The 14763-nt window shown below is 37.2% G+C and overlaps 1 protein-coding gene across 4 annotated transcripts in view; it reads left to right on the plus strand.

The window, feature by feature from the left end:
- Positions 1–14763, plus strand: part of LOC127450427 (ADAMTS-like protein 1) — a 292344-nt gene that overhangs the window by 237291 nt on the left and 40290 nt on the right. For all 4 annotated transcript variants that reach the window (XR_007898997.1, XM_051714544.1, XM_051714547.1 and 1 more), the window contains 2 exons: positions 8417–8709; positions 13679–13808. Coding sequence is in view for 3 of the 4 variants with exons in the window: in XM_051714544.1 (XP_051570504.1) it covers positions 8417–8709; positions 13679–13808 (423 nt within the window). In the remaining variant the exon portion in view is untranslated. The remainder of the gene's footprint in view (positions 1–8416; positions 8710–13678; positions 13809–14763) is intronic.

Consider the following 14763-nt stretch of genomic DNA (forward strand, 5'->3'; position numbering starts at 1 on the left):
TATTTTTTAGAGGCTTAAATGTGATTAAAATTGTTAACAGAATATAAAATATAACACACTTTCACATGCGTGTGTATATATATATATATATATATATATATATATATATATATATATATATATATATATATATATATATATAGTTGCACCCCTCCCCCATCCCGGATTAACATACAAAAATATCTGCTCACCCTAACTATGACATGATGGATAAATGACATGAAAAGATGGTCAGAGGTGTCGTACAGAGATATTTTTAATGACTTTAATGACTGTTGTCTCTTGTAGTTTCATGAGCACAAAGGCAAATCAGTACATCCACAACTTGAAGGTAGGATATTGTGTATTTATGAATTAAGTTCTCTTGTTTTAAAATCTCCCCACTCTTCTTCCAGTTGTTATGACATCCCCATAACGCTTAAAAATACTCATGATAGCTTTTGACATCTCTATAACCTGTAAATCCACTTTGCTAGTTAATTACACTTTGACATCAACACCATAGATATCTATATAGAACCGCTAGAATGGAAGTTCAGAGACAAAACTTTCAAGATGGCTGCGCGATAGTTTCTCTGGCGCAAAAGGTGAATATGGTAACTCCATCTGCATTCAAGATATAGCCAAGAAACAAAATCGTGGGGCAATGGAACTCACACTTCTCGATTTTGGCACACAACTGGTTATCAAACAGGCGCTGGAAGACACTGGGTACATTCTGGACATGACTCTCTGGAGTGGGTGAGTAAATTAGAATACCATCAATGTAATCAATTACATGCTTGTTAATCTTGTCCCGGAAAATGTCATTAACAAATGTCTGGATCACTGAAGGTGAGTTAGACAAGCCTGTGGGCATGACAAGATATTCATAGTGCCCGTTATGAGTGAGGAATGCCATCTTCCATTTATCGCACTCGCGTAGGCCGATCAAGTTGAAGGCGTTTCTTTAAGTCCAGCTTAGTGAAGATTATAGCTGCACGTAGTTGTTCTAAGGCAGAGAACACTAGAGGTAGGGGATAACGGTACTTGATAGTTAACGCATTTGGACCACGATAGTGAATACAAGGTCTAAGACCCCCATCCTTATTTTCAATGAAAAATCATCCCGCTGCAGCTGGGGAAGTGGAAGGCTGAATAAATCTGCAACTTAGGGCTTCTCTGATATAGTTCTCCATGGCCTGAGTCTCAGGAGCTGATAGTGGGTAAACTCTTCTCTTGGTTGGGGTTGTCCCTGGCAACAGATCAATAGCACAGTCGTATGCTCTATGTGGAGGTAGCTGGGTGGCCCAGAACTTATTGAATGCCTCATGCAAATCAAAGTATTCAGGGGGATTGTTTAACACGGGGTTGGAGAGATCATTCACAACATGGGTGGTTCAGCACAGTACCTCATGGTCTTGGCGTAAGCACCTCTGTTGACATTGTGGATTTCAATTCCTGATCTGCCCATCACTCCAGGAAATTTCAGGGTTGTATTTGACCTGTCATGGAAAGCCAAGGATGAGGATTCTTGGGGGGGTGCAAGTTATCATAAACTGAATCTTTTTATTAGGCTAGAACCCAGGAGATGTCCATCTAGCACTGCTACCTGCACGGGTGGAATACATGGAAGGGAAACAATTGTGAATTGTTGGACTAATTCTGAAATCAATAACATTTCCAACTGCACCAGAATCAATTAATGCCCTAATAGTTACTCTTTTGGAGTTCCAAACAATCATAGCAGGAACAGTCAATTGTCTGTTTTCTAACAGAAGATTATAAGAGCTACTTAAGGTGGGTATACTGGAAGGAGTATCAGGCAAGCTAGGGCAGGAGGCGAGAAGGTGGCCATACAGTTGTCTGCGTCTTTTTTTTCCTCCTGCGTTAGACAAGCTCTACCAACTCGCATGGGTTCAGGTTGTGATGTCTCTTGTGAAGTCTCACCAGGTAACAAACAATCGGTGGTCCACTTGTGGGCTGAGAGCAGATTGTCAATTTTGATTGAGAGCTGAATGTATTGTTCTTGAGAGGAGAGCATGCTAGCTCAGACTGTAGAGCTTTACTCAAGCCATTATGGTAGAGTGCCTTCAGAGGTTCATCAGCCGAACCACATTGGGCTGCTAGGGTCCTGAAAGTGAGGGCATAATCCGCCGCTGGTGAAGTTCCCTGTCTTAGAGTGAGTAGTTGCTCCCCAGCCTCCCTTCCCTCGGCAGGGTGTTAAAAAGATCTTTTACAGACAAATCTTAAACAGGTCAAGGAGGTTGCGAATCTATATATCTCTCTCCCACACTGCTGTCGCCCATTCCAGAGCACGTCATGTCAGAAAACAGCATTCTAGTTTGGATGACAGGTGTAAACAAGGCAAAATCAATGCACTTTTAAAATGTGTTAGGGTGGACGTGGCCTAAAAGTGCAATGGTACACCACTTAAAGTCAAACTTCCATCTTGGAACTCAGGGTTTGCCAAGATGCAGGGGCAAGACATCATATGAACATGACAGAATCTAGGGAGATGTACAAAATGCATGATAAACAGCAACAGTGAGTCAAAGTTCATTCATTTTCAGAGAGATGTGTGAGTAGTTGATGCTAAAAGTGTCTATGGTCTTTTTTTTTTCTTTATTTCTTTTTTTTTTCGACTTCAAGATTTTAGGTTAAAATTCATGTTTAATGTGTTAGAGAAAGTGTATATCTTCAATCCTGTAATTGTCACCATTTCCATCAAGTTTTTGCCATTTTTAAACACCTTTTTGCCTTCACTAGTTTATTTAGTTTATTTGAAATGGTCCTGTGGTGTGACAAATAAAAAACTACAAATATTCTACATAGTCTCCCAATTAATGTGAGGTCATTAAAGCTGCATACATAATATGGACATGTACATGCAGGACATGACAAATACCCAGATATTTCTGTAATATATTGTCCTATGCAACATATAGCCTGTATTTAATGTTTTACGGTCTTGATAAATATTGATAGTTTAAGTCCATTTAGTTTAGCAATGCTGACTTCTTTCCGTTGGTCCTCTAATTGTTTTCCTGAAAGAGACAGTGATGCAGACCTGTCTAAACCAAATTATTTTGTTCTTTTGTAATAGGCATGTCTTCCCCAAAATGCACTTAAATAATGCTGCATAATGTGCTGTCACCCTGAAGCCAACAATATCTGCCTGCCATATGAGTCCAGGGTTACGAATGCAAAAGAAACGAGAAAGGAAATTCCTGTGTTAGACTTATTGCACCTTCTTTGCCAAGATTTAAGCCTGCCATTTCTGCCGACATGGTCACAACCATTTTAACAATTACTTGAGAAATCAAGGGAGAAATATATTGCTTAAGTTTAGAGGTTTGACCCTCTGCTTCGACAGTCATGACCAAACAACAAGTTTGAGTATTGTCAAGACACCATGGCTGAGCTAAATCCAAACATAATCAACTTCTTTCATATACTGTATTAACACAAGAATCATGGCCCTTTTAAAGTGGCTACACATATTTGGTTCAGGGACAAACCATGCAGGAAAAAAAAAAACATGGGTATGCAGTAGAAAATTCACTTCAAGCCTCTGCTGCAAATAGGGGAGTTGTTGCGAATTCTTAGATGGTTTGTTGTTGAGACATTAACCATAGCTTTAGATTTCAATTGCTGGGAAGCCATTAAATGACTCCAGGGCTTATTAAGGGCCAATAGAGCCAGTTATTGGTTTCTATCTGAGTGAGATTGTACAAAGCGTAACTGTGCTTATGCTGTGGTTTCACAGTTCAGTTAACAAAGAAAGTGCAATGCAACCTTTAAGATATAAACAATGACTGAGTCTGGAAGGCATTGGCTAAGGCAACAATAACGGTTTGAAGCTTTCAATTAGGGAACGTTAGAAAACTGATTTAGCTCTCATCTCATTTCACCATAATGTAATCCCATGGGATCACATATTTCACACAGATGGGGGGGAATCGGTGCCATATGCCTGAATTTGCATATGATGGTAAAGGAGCATTCGGCATTTCTATGTTTGTATTTGGCCACATTCTCTATAAACGTTTTCGTTTGGAAAAAAAACATTAATTTTGCTAGGTTTACCACTCTCATACACACTGGAACAGTGTTTTCCTCCACCAGAAATGGCATTTCGAAAAAGCTCTCAATTACTGCTTAGAGTGGCAAGAAAAATTATCTGAAGCCTTTGGAATTAGCTGGTTTTCTGCATTGATTTGGTCATAAAATGTGTTCTCATCTTCATCAAAGTTATAAGTATAGACAAACACAATGTGCTTAAGCTATCAACACACAAAAAGTTATAATATGTCATGTCTTTATTGAACGCATAACATTAAACATTTACAGTGCTGTAGAAAAAGTAAGTGTACCCTTGGGTTTAAGAATTGATCGATCCTCCTTTGGCAACAATAACCTCAACCAAGTGATTCCGGTAGCTGTGTATTAGACCTGAACAACGTTCAGAAGGAATTTTGGACCATTCTTCCTTACAGAACTGCTTCAGCTCAGCCGTATTCTTAGGATGTCTGGTGTGAAAGGCTCTCCTGAGGTCATTCCACAGCATCTATATTGGGTTAAGTTCTGGGCTCTTACTGGGCCACTTCAAAAGGTGGATATTTTTTTTTTTTTTTTTTTTTTTTTGAGGCCATTCTGTAGTGGATTTACTTCGATGTTTAAGGTCATTGTCCTGCTGACCACCCATTCTTCTACTGAGCATCAGCTGGCACACAGCCACCCTTATATTATGCTGTAGGATATCTTGATATTTTTTCCCTTGATGATGGCAAGTGATCCAGGCCCAGAAGCAGCAAAGCTGCCTTAAATCATAATGCTCCCTCCATCGTGCTTACCGTTGGGATGATGTTTTCATAATGGTATGCGGTGCCCTTTTTACACCATTCGTAGTGCTGCATGTTCTTCTCAAACAATTCAACCTTAGTTTCATCAGTCCACAAACATTTTCCCAGTTGCATTGTGGAGTGTCAAGGTGGTCTTTGGCAAACTTCAGGTGCACAGCAATGTTTTAGTTGGACTGCTGCAGCTTCCTTCACGGTGTCCTGCCATGAACACCATGCCTCTTTAATGTTTTCCGTATAATAGACTCATGAACAGTGATGTTTACCAGTTCCAATGATACCTTTGAAGTCATTAGCAGTCACTCTAGGGTTCTTTTTTACCTCATTTTTGCCCTTTGAGTCATCTTGGCTGGACGGCCATTTCTAGGTAGAGTAGCCACAGTACAGAATCGTCTCCATTTATTAAAAAATTCTAACTGTAGACAGATGAATATCTAAGCTCTTTGAGATAACTTTGTAATCCTCTCCAGCTTTATGCAAAGCTATGATGTTCATACAACTCAAAATGTTTGAGTGCTTTTTATAAGTCAACGTAGCTCTAACCCACACCTCCAATCTTGTTTCATTAACTGCATGTCAGGTTTGTCAACTCCTGACTCTCATTAGCTTTTGTTGATGTCTTTAGCTTAGGTGTTCACATACTTTTTCCAGCCTACACTGTAAATATTTGAATGATGTATTCAATTTGTAAAAGAACAATTTAATAATGTGTGCTATTAGTTAAAACAGATTATGTTTGTTCATTATTGCAACTTAGATGAAGATCAAATCAGATTTTATGTTTAAATTTAAAGTTTTAAATTTATACATAAATGCAGGTAATTCCAAAGAGTTCACATTTTCTTGCCACAGGACTTTGGAAAACAATTACGTTAGGAAACTAAAAATGGATTAATGTGGAAAGTTTTCCACTGTTATCAGTGAAAGATCCCGACCTTGCTGAACAATCCAACTGTCTGAGCCCATTTTCTGTGGTTTCAAGCTGATCCAAGCTGGTCATTTATTTTCGTTAGCTAGTCTAAGGTGGCCTAGGTGGTTTATCAGCTAGGCTACTAGTTGGTGGATCTTGGTCAAGCTATTTAAAACTGGTAGACCAGCAAATAAAACTAGCTACTGTACACTGTTCCAAAGACCAGCTTAAAGGAATAGTTCACCAATAGTTCAAATTCTATCATTTACTCATCCTCATGCAATCCCAGATGTGTATGACATTCTTTCTTCTGCAGTACACATACAAAAATGTTTAGAGGAATATCTCAGGTATGTAGATCCATACAATGCAAGTGAATTGTGACCAAAACTTTGAAGCTCCAAAAAGCACATAAGGGCAGCATAAAAGCAAACCATAAGACTCCAGTGGTTCAATCCATGTCTTCTGAAGCGATCCAATCAGTTTTGGGTGAGAAACAGATCAAAATGTAACTCCTATTTCACTATAAATCTTGAAATTTGCAGTCTCTTTGGCAATGATGATTTCAAGTTCGATTTCACTACCTAGCACCATCTATCACTCTGTGCATGCATCAAGCGCTAGGAAGTGTAATCGAGCTTGAAATCATGATAGTGCCTTGAGACTGCAATGGCAAGATGTACTATGAAAAGGAGCTATATTTTGGTCTTTTCTCACCCAAAATCGATTGGATCGCTTCAGAAGATGTGGATTAAACCACTGAAGTTTTATGGATTACCTTTTTGTGACCTTTATGTGCTTTTTGGGGCATCAAAATTTAGGTCAACATTCAGTTGCATTGTATGGACCTACAGAGCTGAGATATTCCTATAAATCTTTGTTTGTGTACTGCAGAAAGTCATACACATCTGGGATGGCATGTGGATGAGAGAATTTTCATTTTTGGGTGAACTATTCCATTAAACACCTAGTTTATTTTTAGTTGAAATTACATTCAAATCCATACTACAGGACCAAAAAATAAACACACACAACCAAAGATGGGGCACTGTAAATGGTTTGATTCTAATAATTGTCAATTTCTTTCAAAGAAAATTTTCCCATTCTAAAGATGTGTGGAGAGAAATAGACGTGGAAAACTTATGACCTTCTCTTGCCCATGAATTAAATTAACATATGTCAGATCATCTTCGCTCACCTATTAATTTCTGGCTATAGGAAAGCTTGCCTCATGAAAAAATTTAAAAACCACTGATCTTAGATTATTTCCACTTCCTCGCTTCAATCTTAACTAGAAGGAAGGACGCATCAAAGCAGTTTATTCCACAGAGTTGGGCCCTAATGCCTCACAGCTGTTGAGTAAGCTCCGGGAACGGCTGGATTTCACAAATACTTTTGCAATTTATGAACTTAGCTGCAAATGAATTAAATATGTGAGGACAGAACAAATGCCAGAATAGACCTAGTTTTAAAACCTAGGCACTTTTATTAATACGTATATACAGTATATTGTGAGTTCTTCTTGAAGTCTATCGTAAAGCTCTGTGTGTGTGCACGCCAATGTATTCCACAAAAGACTATAAGGGTTTACCACTGTTTAAGTGAAGAGCTAAATGCATTTGTGTGTGCGTAATTGTTAATTTCCCCCAGTCATATACGAGTCATGTATCACCTAATAATTTTTATTTGTCTGGTTTTTGCAAGGCTGTTTAAATGAATGATTAGAACACTTCTTTATGGTCCATCCTGCTGCATGTTTAGTGACAACCTGCTCTCAGATTATAATAAATAGTCTTAACACTTCTTTTTAACAAATAAGTAAATAATGAATTTTATGTTTTAATTAACAAAGTTGGCCACTTTGTCTTCACTTTTTGAACTATTTTTGTGGTGGGGAAGACAAAGACAAAGATTTGGCCTTAGTTCAGCACCTTTGGCCCTGACAGCTCCAGTCATGAATGCTTCAGTTCTACTAAATAAAGAGCAATCTATGTGTTGGTTTGGGAAACAGGTATTATTCCATCATTAAGTTACAAATGATGTAAGTCACAAGAGCTCTGTCCTGCCTGAATGCATCTGAGAATGTTATCTCATTTTGGCAGGCATTTAGGCACAGCATTTGTGTAGCTTATGTGTATAGTATACTGTATATGGCATATGTTTTATACTTGTACATAATATATGCAGTATATGGTATAATGTGATGGCCTACATGAAACTACAACTGGCACCAGCCTGGCCCCCAAATGGTCTAGAAATACCACTGGTTCAGTAGACTTAATGGATTTCTCAGTTATGTTTTTTTAAGTATTAACTGAGTCTCAGATGTTTCTCCTTAACCTCACTTGTGGGGAAAAATCGAAAACAAATGAGACTATTTTTGACATTGTTAAATGTCAGAGTATAATGAGGATATTAAGAGTAAAATTAGGAATTTGATTAGAAATGTATGAGATCATATTGACTTTGACTTTTAATTGGCAGGTCTAAGCACAGTTTCAGACATTTTTTAGATCTCTTTTGAAACTCTAGAGGAGACACATGAGATTACTTGGGTCTTTTTCCTCAATTGTCTCCTTTTGCTCTCAGTGTTATCTCATAGGCGAAAGATTTGAAATATTAGAGATCTTATTTGTGATTTTCTTTCCTCTGGTTTTTCTTTCAGGTTCATCAGAGGAGCATGGGGTCCGTGTAGCAGAACGTGTGGTGCTGGTACTCAGAGGAGAACAGTGAAGTGTCAGATGCTGCTGTCCTTCTCACAGTCAATCGCAGACCTCCCAGACGATGAGTGTGAGGGCCAGAAACCTCCAGAGACTCAGCCCTGTTACCGAACCCCGTGCCTTGGAGAACGAGCAGAAGAAGAGAGTGGGATGGAAGTTACTTTCACCTCAGAGAAAGAGGAACTGCATGACTGGGAGTATGAGGGCTTCACTGAGTGCTCAGAGACTTGTGGTGGTGGTAAGTGGCTCAAGGCTCACTGTGAATATGATTGATGAGACCAGTTGCTTAATGCCAGTCATTACAAATAATTTTCTTTCTAGTAATTTTTTTTTCATTAAATGAATAAAAAACATACTTTATAATGATTTTATTCAAATATTTTTAATCAATTTATTAACATAAATTCTCAATCTGAATAATTACAGTACATTGGGAATATAGAGCCTTATACCCATAAAAATAAACTACCATAAAATCAAATGATTTAATTTCTAACCTTAATTTCTCTACCCTGGTCCCTAGACATGGCTCTGATCCCTCCTTCAATGCAAATCTATGGGATTTTTTATTTTATTTTATTATAATTTATAATTTTTTTGCCTGTTTTATCATCCACCAGGCAATAATTGAACATTTGATTGCTTAGAAAAGATATAATATACCTCTCCTTAACAAGTCACATCATTTGAGGTATTATTTATGTCCGTAGCAGAAACAGTGTGTGGGTTAAGAGCAGTGTTGTGTGTAATCCAGTTACAAAGTAATAAATTACTGTAATCTAATTATGTTTAGTAAAAAAGTAATGTAATGCATTACATTTTAAATTCTTGCAGTCAGATTACAGTTACTGACTTTCAATTAATTTAATTACCTTTAAGTACATTACAGGGTTATGCTTATTTCTTGTGCTGTATGCTTATGTGTAACAATGAACAAGAAAGAAATATAGACATTATTTTGAATTTGTTGAGCGGGAAAGTGTTTTAGAAAGAACTTAAAAGTAGAGTAAAATGTGATTACTTTTTCAGTGAAGAAATTAGTAATCTGATTACAATTTTTAGAGAAATAATTAGTCATTTGTAATGGATTACTATTTTTAAGTTACTTACCCAACACTGGTTGCGAGTTACATTCCGAAGTTTAATACTTAGGGTAGAAGTTTGTTCAGATAAGAGCATTACACATCACATCACGTCATGGCATTGCCATAGTACATTTCCAAAAATCCATGGTATTAGCATGATATATGATGGTGAATGACCATGTTATACAGTACTGTGGTATTTGCATGGTACTCCAAGGACTTTTAAGAATACCATGGTATTACAGTGGCGTAAAAGTGTATAATATCATCATATACTGTGGTATATACATAATAATCTAAGGCAGAAGTTTTCAAAATGATGCCAAGGACTCATATATTCACGTGTATGTTTTTTCTAACCTCTATTAGGGTACGATTGTGTTAGATATATAACTTGAAGAGAACCATTTTCAATGTAATTGAAATGTACTGCATTTGTAGTCTTTAGATAGCAGAATAAAACAGGAATATTAAATAACCCTAACCCTAATTCCGAAAATGTTTACTGAGGTTTACCCCTTGACCCCAGTTTAAAAACACCTACTCGGTATTTTAATGAAAACTATGTAATTACCATGTCCCAAAAACTTGGTATTACTTTGGTAGCATGTCCGAGACCGTGGTAATACCATAGTATTTTTTTGTTAGTGAAATTAGCTCTCTGAAAGGATATATGTGCTGTGCACATGCACCTCTGACTTCCTCTCATACATCTTGCCCATTGACAAATGTAGCATTCAGGAAACAGCCCATCTGCCACTTTGTGCCTTTGTTGTGGCTTGTGTCTCATCATTGTCATTGACCTCCCTCTCTCTATGTATCACATTTATTCAAACACACACACACAGACACACATAAAAGACAAGCGTCCTGGCAAACATCACTCTAACACAGTCTTTGATGAGAGGGCACCACTTTTCTGCCTCATTACTGAATTTTGTACATTTATGAAAGCCATCAGATGGATGCTGTCATGATGGGTAGGAAGTTTCTTGTGAAATCTCCAAGCATTTCCTTTCTGGAATAGCCTTAACAGAACCCTGCCTGTTTTTATGTTAATTAAGTCGTATTGGATGTAATCAGGTTGTGTTTAGACAAGAGCTGAGTGTGCTTTAGCTAATGTGGTTTTATCATCGGTGATGGTGTGTGTGTGTGTGTGTGTGTGGTTGTACATATGCATGTGGGCCTGCCCGTGTGTGTGTTGCACTCTGCAATAGCTAGCATAAATTATGACACACACTCTTCCACATCTGCAGTCTTTCAAGCTTGAAAAACCTGAAAACTCTGCCATACTCAGCCTTTCTGCCTGACACATAGAGATATATTCCTGCCTGCATGAGCCTTGCAAACGTCAGACCCATGTCTCCATCTTTTTTAAACAGCCAAGTTATGTGAATTGATTGCACAATCCTTTATAATGGGCTGCCCTTTTTCACAGCTAATTTACTGTTGGCCCATTTATTACCCTTCACTTGCTGTCATATGCTAAAGGAATAGTTCACCCAGAAATTAATTGTCTGTTTACTCACCCTCATGTTGTTCCAGACCTGTATGACTTTCTGTCTTCTGTGATGCGGAACACAAAATGAGAAACTGTGAAGACATCCGACTTTGTCTCATACGTCCACAAGAGGTCACAACAAATCAATATAGACCAACCAGCACCATGTTACAGCTATTGTTTATTCTAAAGAACATATCTGACTGTTAATTAAATGTCAGAAGTCAAAAGATTATTAAGTTATTAAGTAATAAATTAAAATGAGAAAAGACTAAGTGTTGACTATGTTAACTTAGTGTTGCACAGTAGCCTATACCAGTGCCATAGTAGATACTACAACGGACTCAAGATTCATAATACCGCCAATGCCACAGTGTATGTACATTAAATACAGTTGTATGTACATATCTAATGCTTATGCAATGAGACCACAGTAACAACCACCAAAGACCTCCACCTCTGGGGGCCATTCACTCTGAACACATCCATCTTTTTCCATGTAAGAATGTGCTAGACGGACTTCTTTGACCATTGTGCTGTGTCTCGCTGTTTTTTCAGTGTCTCGTGCAGTAACAATTTTTTTTTTTTTTTTTGGATGCTGTCAATTTAAAAGGAAATCTCGAGACAACTGTCATCTGTTTTATTTGTTGCACTACATCTGTTTTAGCCCAAGAATTTAAGTCATCAGTGCTTGGCACACATCCCAAATTCGAATGCTCATTTTATCCTTTGAATGTGCATTTTTATCTTAAAGCTGCATTCAGTAATTTTTTTTCCTCATTAAAACAGTTTAATTCCTAAAGACATGAATTGTAATTTTGCAATATATGTAGGAAATCATGACCACATATGAAGACTCCAGACATATCAGTAACCTTATAAAAGCTGTTTTATTCTACGTACATGGAGAGGGACTGCTATGGGGGCTGCCATGTTAGAATCACATCACCAGCTGAATACTACTCACTTAATCTCAGTCCTGTTATTTGACACTTTCACTCATTGATTAAAGTAATCATGGCTGACTGTGTATACTTAATTTCTACAATGGCATCTGAAACTGAAAACTGTTGATATTAAATGATGCTGCATCCAAGCCGCTAGGTGTCAGTGTAAGTCCAAGATGGCACATAGACAAAGGTTAATGAGTGCACCTTTAAATTCGACGAATTTTCTAATTTTGATTTGACAGCCTACTGTGCTGGTCACTGTTGTAAAGTAATTTCAGCGAATGGAGACTGAAGCTTTCAAGCTTGAAAAAGGATGCAAAAGCACTATAAGAATACTAAAAAAAAGTGGTCCATATGACTCAAATGTTATATTTCAATCATCTGAAGTTATACAACAACTTTATATGAGGAACAGACCAAGTCGTTAGTCACAGATAATCTTGCCCACCAGTGAGCTGTTAACCGCTGTAACTGGATTATTGTGTCGATAAGTTGAATTTGATTGATTAATGTATGAATTATTCAAAATGGTTTGTGAATTGGATAAACCAATTCATTGAAAAGATGCAATTTAAAATGCGACACAATTTGTTCACAAATCAGAGATCACTACTCTCATTAACTCTCATGAACGTGCTAAGAACTAGGATGGATGTCAAGAATTTAGTGAAAAATCACTTTTATTTAAAAAGTGTGTTCCACTAAAGAAAGTCATATGGGTTTGGAACAACATGAGGCTGAGTAAATGATGGCAGAATTTTAATTTTTTGATTACGTATCCCTTTAAGGGATTTAGTGTTCACCTTCTTATTTTAGTGTGGTAAAGCTTTTCCTTCAAAAACTAATCGTAGATCCCTTTCACAGTATGGGTCATTAAAATGGCATATACTCCCTCCCTGGCATGTCCAAAAATCACTTGATTCCAAAACCTCCCCATAACTGATGATCTAATCACATTAGAGTTCGATTGCAACCTTTCAGATTGCTCTTGGTGTGGCAGAATTCTGATCAGCATTCTGTTCTCAATTCTGTTTGTTTCATATCATGAAGCTGCTGTTTAGTCTTGGGTTTTATATTCTTTCCAAAAGCCTTGAGCTCTCCTCTTTTAAAATCTGAGCTTATTTTATCACTGTTCCACTGATAAATCTACATCATGTCTGGTATTACTGCTCAGTAAATAATTTGTGTTCAGCTCCCTGAGGTCCTGCTGGCTTGGTCCAGTCAGAGGGGGTAAAATGTATTGTGATAAAAATTTGGCTGAAAGGACAATGGGAACCAGAAATAGTGATGACTGCGTTGCTGACATACTGAGAGTAAACAGACCGGGTCTGTCCAGAGTCTGGGAGTTTAATATGGGTTAGACATGAACATATTTGCCAGTAGTGGCATTTGCTGCGGGTAGCAGCAAATGATTGAGAGTAATTTGGAAAGTCAGTTGTGTTACTGCTCACTTTAATTTGATGCTATCCATGCACTAAGCCTCTCTCTGTCTATGATACAGCACTTCAGTGGATAAGAGTATAGGATTGCTCGAGTATACTGTATGTTTATTTTTATTGGCATTATGTTTTTTTTAAATGCATCTGTAAAAAAAAAATTGGAGGGTGTCTAAAAAAACTGAGATCTGAAATTCCTACAAACTGATCCATTTTTTCCTTGCTTGCTTCTCAGGAATGCAGGAGGCTGTGGTGATCTGTCTCAATAAGCAAACCAGAGAGACTGCAGATGAGAAGCTGTGTGTTAGTGCACGTCGGCCTCCTCAGCTTCTACAGAGCTGCAACACTGAGCCATGCCCTCCCAGGTGACTCGCACAACTCTTTTATTTCAGGATTTTTTTTAATTTTTTTTTTGGATAATGAAGTGTCTCAATTTCTTTCTGGTGATTAAGAGCTGAATTAATTCCATATAGACCAAGTGGTTTCTACTGTATTGCATAGCCAAACTGGACTTTGTTGAATTCGTTGTGTTGACGTTGTGGACCATAAATCTTCCACAGTGAAATCTCTCAAAACAGCTTACTGAGATCATTCCTATATACAGTGGCCCCCAAAAGTACTTGGCCACACTTAAAATGTTTGAATGCTATTGCATTAGATGGCTAAATACCAAACCAAATGGCATTTATTTAACACAACTTTTAAGCAAAAACATCACAAAATCACAAAATGAAATTTAGGACCCACTTTTATATTAGGTGTCTTTAACTACTATGTACTTAAGCATTTAACACAAAGTATTATGTACACTACTGGTCAAAACTTTTGAAACACTTGACTGAAATGTTTCTCATGATCTTACAAATCTTTTGATCCTAAGGCGTATGCTTAAATGTTTGAAATTAGTTTTGTAGACAAAAATATAATTGTTAATTTATTTAATTATAAAACTAAAATGTAATTAAAAAAGAAAAAAGTTTTTGAAATTGATGACTTGGACCAAATAATAATGAAAAGCAGCCAATAAGTGCCCAACATAAATGGGAACTCCTTCAATACTGTTTAAAAAAGCATCCCAGGGTGATACCTCAAGAAGTTGGTTGAGAAAATGTCAAGAGTACATGTTTGCAAATTCTAGGCAAAGGGTGACTACTTTGAAGATGCTAAAATATAACACAGTTCTGATTTATTTTGGATTTTGTTTAGTCACAACATAATTCCCATAGTTCCATTTATGTTATTCCATAGTTTTGATGACTTCACTATTATTCTAAAATGTGAAATAAAAAGATTAAAATAAAGAATGAGTGTGTTTCAAAA

Source organism: Myxocyprinus asiaticus, chromosome 2 (genome assembly GCF_019703515.2).
Source record: "Myxocyprinus asiaticus isolate MX2 ecotype Aquarium Trade chromosome 2, UBuf_Myxa_2, whole genome shotgun sequence".
In the NCBI taxonomy this organism is placed as follows: domain Eukaryota; kingdom Metazoa; phylum Chordata; class Actinopteri; order Cypriniformes; family Catostomidae; genus Myxocyprinus; species Myxocyprinus asiaticus.